Source organism: Sinocyclocheilus anshuiensis, unplaced genomic scaffold, assembly GCF_001515605.1.
Source record: "Sinocyclocheilus anshuiensis isolate Anshui unplaced genomic scaffold, SAMN03320099.WGS_v1.1 scaffold392, whole genome shotgun sequence".
NCBI lineage: Eukaryota > Metazoa > Chordata > Actinopteri > Cypriniformes > Cyprinidae > Sinocyclocheilus > Sinocyclocheilus anshuiensis.
The window spans coordinates 2274478-2281349 of record NW_015557091.1 but is presented as its reverse complement, the minus strand read 5'-3'; the positions used below and the strand labels follow the sequence as shown (position 1 = coordinate 2281349).

The window sequence follows — 6872 nt, the reverse complement described above, 5'->3', positions numbered from 1 at the left end:
GAGAGGTGTGCTCTGATTGGCCAGCTATCTAGTGCGTTGTGATTGGCCGAATTCCTCAAGCATGTGACGGAATTGTTACGCCCCTTACCAGGTTCAGGAAACTTTCCTCTGTAAAATGCATTGCACACACATGAATATCTGGTTTGAACTGTTCTGGAACAGTGTTGTAAATACAACTTAACCACTGATTTCTAGTTGCGTCCTCTTTTGGAAGACCAAACAAAGTAGTTTGGCTTTCGCAACGAAACACACAGCATCTCCACGACATGGCGGCAGCAGCAACAATACTACAGCGAGAATAAAAGTTACGCCTTCTTTATTTGCGTATACATTTGGGCGGTGTTATGCAAATCTTCCCACACAGTGACGTAGACATGTGGGGGCGTGTTTGAATGAGGCGTTTTAGGAGGGCGTGGCTGAGCGTTCACTATCATAAAGAATATCTCTTTGGGTTTGAGACTTTAATCTTTGCGACTTAACATATCTTCTGTATGCACGAACAGCTTTTAACACTCCAAAGACAAAGGAAAACATGAAATCGCATCATATGACTCCTTTAATAACAATTTAGTAGTTATAGTTTTACCAATAACAATTGTTCTAAAATATATTTTGTTCCATTCTTAATTGCTGCTGCCTGTGTAGAGTTTCAAAATCAGTCACATGTGAGGTTCTGCATATGTAGACAGCAAGGCTGCTCTCTTTGTTTTGGAACAGGGCTTTATTATTTTTATTTGTGCTGTAAACTCATGTGACATAAACCATATTGGTCCAACTATGTGAGGTAAAAGACAATTACTCTCTGCAGCTCTTTCAAGCTGGCATCAGGTCAACGAATAAGTGCCGTTTCATGTGTTCAGTTGACCTCGTTACACCCAAGCATTATAATTCTGAGCTGTACAGTAAATGGCCCGCTCTCAGTACCTGTTAGTCTGACCTGGCTTCAGTAATGCCGTCTGACTCTCTTACAGGTCGTTTATTCCAGATGAACATATGGTGTGGTGTCCTGAACAGCTGCTTCAGTGTGTCCTGGCCCACATTCACTACATGCCCGACCACTGGAAGGGCAATGCCAACAAGAGCGAGACCCGCGACGAGATGGCACAGCTTTTCCAATATAAAGCGGTGAGAACTGCATGATAAAGGCAGATTATTATTGTTAGACATTACTTGTTATTTTGTTAATTCATTCATTAATATACACTACCGTTTAAAGATTTGGGGTTGGTAAGATTTTTATTTTTTTTTAAAGAATTTAATACTTTTATTCAAGGACACATTAAATTGATGAAAAGTTACAGCAAAGACATTTATAGTGTTACAAAAGAATTCTGTTTCAAATAAAACCGTTCCTGAAGAACCCTAAAAAAAAAAAGCACAACTGTTTTCAACGTTGATAATAATAAATGTTTCTTGAGCAGCAAATCAGCATATTAGAATGATTTCTGAAGGATCATGTGACACTGAATGGAGTATTGATGCTGAAAATTCAGCTTTGATCACAGGAATAAATGACTTGTTTAAATATATTCAAATGGAAAACAGTTATTTTAAATTGTAATAATATTTGACTGTATTATACTGATTTTACCATATTTTTGATCAATTAAATATAGCCTTGGTGAGAATTTTTATTTAGTAAAAAAATGCATATAGTATATTTATTATAGCATAATACATAAAAAAAATAAAATCTCTCTTTCCTAGCAAAGTATATCTTTTCAAGAATAGTTTTTATTTGCATTGTTTTTCTTACCATTGTCACTTCTAGCTTGCTCACTAGTTGTAAGGCACTATTTCATGTAGTTGTCTTGGAATTATATTTATTATGAAAAGTGCTATACAAATAAATTTGAATGGAAAATGTTTTAATATGTTTTAAATTAGGCTTTAATACAATCACTAGCTAATCATTTAATTTTGGGGGGAAAAAAATCCTTTTTCATACAGTATGTGACAATATTTTAAAGTTTGAAAACCCCTGAATTAGTGCATACTTACAGGCAGAAAAATAAAAATTCACTAAATTAGAATCATTTATTTAAATAACAATAAAGTTACAATAGTCTGGATTTGACTTTTTAGTCTGTAGTCTGTTGTAATTCAGAAAGTCACAAAATACACAAAGTCAGACAGTTGAAAATGAGTCAGTCGGTTGTTTACCACAGTAAGTCTAAGAGTTGAGTTTTCTGTGTTATTTAAAGTATGAAATAACACCTTACCACTCTGCACCTGTTGTCTAGAAGTTTGTCTGATTTTGCACACCTGTTGAGTAGGTTTTAATCTTCACTGCATCTGTTCACCAGCACTGTTTCACACCTGCTCCGCTGTTTTTATGAGTTCCACTCACTGAGTTTCTCTTATTTTTGTGCACCTGTCCTGCAGGTCTTTATATTGGAGGAGCTTCTGAGTCCCATAATTACCCCCTTCATCCTCATCTTCTCCCTGCGGAGCAAGTCTTTAGAAATCATCGACTTCTTCCGTAACTTCACCGTAGATGTGGCAGGGGTGGGAGACATTTGCTCATTCGCCCAGATGGACATCAGGCGCCATGGAAATCCACAGGTATCAAAGAGCCCATGCATGCACGTTATTAATGCTTCAGCTCACAGTAATCTGCTGCCTTTTGGGGGGTAAAATCATAAAAGTATGTTGTTATGTGAGAGCAGCTTCTTGGTATCAAAGCAGGCTTCATGGTTTGTTTTTTCCCCTCTCGCTCAGTGGATGTCTGAAGGTCAGACGGAGGCCTCAGTGTACCAGCAGGCTGAGAATGGGAAGACGGAGCTGTCTCTGATGCATTTTACCATCAAAAACCCATGCTGGCAGCCCCCGCAGGAGAGCTCTGTGTTCATCAGCCATCTGAAGGAGAAGGTGCATCAGGACGCTCAGACAGGACCATCTCCTCAGCTGCTGCTGTCCGAGGCTCCTCTTTGTACCTCGCTGCTGTCCAATGAGTCCGCAACGTGTGTAAGTCACGCTTTATCATGTTCACCACTGTCTTGACTGTATTAGGATCCTCTATTATCTCTTCCAATCAGTTTCACTTTTTTAAACCGCATTCACAACATATTTATCTGCTGTACTAATGTCACACACACACACACACACACAAATTATATGGTAAAAATTTTTAGGACCATTAAGACATTTTTTTAAATAATTCAGATTTTTTTTAAACATAATTAACAATATATATTTTTTTAAATGTAAATCATAATCAAGCTAAAAACAATAAATATTACCCTGATATATAAATACCCCAATAATAATTTTTTTCTTCCATTGGAGTAATGGGTGATTTTTATTATTATTATTATTTTTGCATTAACAGTAACTAAATTAGGTGAGAAAAGTGCTTAAGTGTCATAAAATAAACAATGCAAAAAATCTTGTTAGTTTTAAAAAGTTTTTAATTAAGTTTAAAAAAATTTAATAAATTTTCTTTACGCAAAAAATATATTTTTAAATTATATATAAAATATATGAAAATTTTAAAAATTGCTATGTAAATGTGCAGTGATGAATCATGCAAAATCATACCAGGCACACTTACTAAAATATTTATTAAGGTATATATATATATAGATATACACTACTGTTCAGACATTTTTTAAGGATTCTTTGATTAATAGAAAGTCCAGGAGAACAGCATTTATTTGAAATAGAAATCTTTTATAACATTATCAATATGTTCTTAAGATAAATCAAATAAAAGTATTCTTTTCTTTCTGAATAAAATAAAAAATAAAAGTAATAATTTCTTAAAAAAAAAAAATACTGGCCCCAAACTATAGTTTTAACGATAGTGTAAATATAAAGTCATTATGATTATTATTATTATTATTAAAAATATATTATTATTATTATTATTTTATATGTTTTTGTTATAATATACTGTACATCTAATTTTGATTGACAGAAGGAATCAAGTGTGTTTGCTTTAGTTTTGTCTAAAGCTTTAGTTTTGTTTTACAAACTTCATTTGAATGAATCTTTTCCCCCCAAAAACATTCATGTGAAAAGTTGAACTCAAAATAATGCTTTTTGGAGTGGATAGTTGTGGTAATTCAGTGGTTAAACCTACAGAGTAGAGCTTTTATTTATTGAGTGGGACACACTTAGAAACACTCCATTGCGAAGGGAAAAGAAAAAAGAAAAAAAAAAACATTTCCTGTGGCATTCAGGATATTAAAAAACCTGCCAGAAGACAAGAAATATTGACATTTCATTTAATGCTTCTGCATTGTTTCAGCGCTTGCTGCCAGATTATTTCACAGATCTTCAGCCATCTGCATCTGCGGGGTTACCTCTGCCTCATCATGTTGCCAGCTCATTTTTCACTTCTCTTAATGAGATGCATATGTTTTTGCGTTATTTTTGTGCTTCAGCCTGATAACCTGTTAGCCAGTGTGTTGGCTCACCCCGTACTGACCGCCTCCGGACTGCCTGGGAGGAATCGCCACTTTATCCCACCGAGCAGTGCTGCTTCCGCTGCCGCTAGTGTCCTGGCGTCCCTTTCGTCTTCTCAGCAGCCCCACGCCGGCCGTTCTCGCTCACACACTCTCCTGCCATCCCGACAGCACCACGACAGCACCATGTACTGCAGCGACCACACTGTGGGCAACAGGTAACGACCATTAAACAGTAATGCAAAGTGGCAAAGCAATTTCTGTTTAAATGCCCGCACTGTTCGATTCAGATCTGGTTACAGTAATCAGTGTTACCTTTTCATTAGCATGTCTGCAAGTGACTCCAGGGTGCTCAGCCAGTCTCATTCGGGCCTGGCGTCAGAGTTCGCATCAGCCGAGATGAGCTTGCATGCTATATACATGCACGAGGTGAGTGGTCACAATATACTCAAATACTAAAAGCAATCCTTCATAATCCAGTATAGTTTTCCAATAGTTTTTGGTCATTCCCTCAGGTACATCAGCAAAAGACCCAGCATCCATCTGGACCAATTCAGGCCTCTGTGCCAATGAAGGACTTGAGCACCAACTGTGGTGAGTCTCATCGAATCGTCTCGTGTATGAGATGCACATAAAATGGCATTCAAAATGCATCAGATAATCTAACACTATCATCTAACACTTTAATACAGTGCTAAAAAGGATCAAATATATCAATTAGAATGGAAATATTGCCATTTGGCTCACCTGAAAGCACACAGCATCATCTTCCACATTCCACACAGTCACAGTGCCGCCCAATGCATTTATTAAAAACCAGAATGATAAGAGTTTTGGTGAGAAAATATATTTCAGCAGCAGGTCAAATCATGATGAAAAATGTATGAAAAAGTAATTAGCAATATTTTATGGAAATTTAATTTGAAATATTCTAACGCTTTACAGTAAGGTTACATTTGTTAGCATTAGTTATTGCATTAAGTATCAAACTAGCAATGAACACATTTTTTACAGCATTAATCAAGTTTCATGTCAAGTTTTAGAAATATAAATATGTATACATACAGTATATAGTATATGATTTATTAATATATAAATTTAATATTTTGAATGTATAAATATATTATTTTTCATTAATTCATTTAAAATAAATATTAATATTATATGTGTTTGTGTGTATATACAGTATGTATTAATATAGAAATTATTCGTAATAATTTATAAACATATTTTTCATAGCTAATTCATGATCAATATTAATATTATAGTTTGTTAATTTCTACAGCTTGACATGTTAATGTGTTAGCATATGTAAAAATTAAAAGTAATTATGTTTTGGAATCAGTACAAGCTGTATTGTAATATTTTTTTATTGCTAGTTCATGATACAGAATGCATTAACAAATACTGATGAATTTAACCTTATTATAATGTGCTACTGATTTCCTATGGATGTTATTCGACTAATCAATTATTTTTCAGATTATGGTTGGATGCTTTACGAGTCAGATTCAGTCGGTCTATTGCATGAGCAAGCGTTTCTTAACCAGAATAAACGGCAGACAGTCCCAGACATCAGAAGTGAAATCTTTGGGTCATCACTTTGCATACCTCTCTCTTCATAAAAAAAAATGCAAAATTTAAACAAGAAATAAATATTTGAGCAATAAAATTCATCACTCTTCACCACAAAGTTTTGGGTTTTATTTATTGACTAGTCGGTTTCTTGACCAGAATTAGCTGCAGACAGACCCAGACATCCAAATGTGAATCTTTGGGTTAATGACTCATTTTGCATACCTGGTCAATCATGGTAAGATTATGTAAAAGGATCTGAAGGCACTTCTTTCTTTCAGCTCAAGGTCCTCAGATACAGTTTGCACAGACAGTCACCTTGGTGCCACCCACTTCTGGCCGCTTGGGTGGCTGGGCTGAAGAGGAAGAGGAGGAGCAGGGCGACGAGGAGGAGATAAACACCAACCCTGTGTCGGATCAGACCAGCAGAGGGAGCAGCTGAAGTGCCTTCAACCTGTACAGTGTGTTTCACCACATCACTTCAACCAATCAAACACAGGACAAAATAGGATTCAATTTGGACTCAAACTAGTTAATATCACTACATATGAAGATCTGATTAGTGTTTCAATGCAAAATGGCTCAAGTATTTTAACATCTCTCTCTTTCTGGTTTGCAGTTTTTGTTCATTTCTGGTAGCTGTGGCCTTACTTTGGTTTGAAACCCTTTGATCAAGCGTGTTGGGACGCCATACCAAGCATGTCGTTCAAGGAGCCCGTCTGAGCCGTTCGGTTCTCTGGACGCACCATCTTCCAGTTTAGAGGAACTGTGACGTAACGGACTGCAAGAGTATGTCTGCCACTTCCCCTCCCTCGTCACGTCACTTACATTTACATTTCAGACTGCTGTGTGTTTGTGTTGGAGTGTGTGTTTTTGTTTTGTTTATGA

At 36.0% G+C, this 6872-nt stretch overlaps 1 protein-coding gene across 1 annotated transcript in view; it reads left to right on the top strand.

The window, feature by feature from the left end:
* LOC107677139 (autophagy-related protein 9A-like) overlaps positions 1-6872 on the top strand; it is a 12402-nt gene extending 5530 nt beyond the window's left edge. The window contains exons 7-15 of the mRNA XM_016471925.1: positions 809-828; positions 962-1125; positions 2386-2565; positions 2722-2967; positions 4389-4627; positions 4736-4838; positions 4925-5003; positions 6266-6445; positions 6604-6872. Of these exons, the coding sequence (XP_016327411.1) occupies positions 809-828; positions 962-1125; positions 2386-2565; positions 2722-2967; positions 4389-4627; positions 4736-4838; positions 4925-5003; positions 6266-6426 (1192 nt within the window). The 3' untranslated portion in view covers positions 6427-6445; positions 6604-6872. The remainder of the gene's footprint in view (positions 1-808; positions 829-961; positions 1126-2385; positions 2566-2721; positions 2968-4388; positions 4628-4735; positions 4839-4924; positions 5004-6265; positions 6446-6603) is intronic.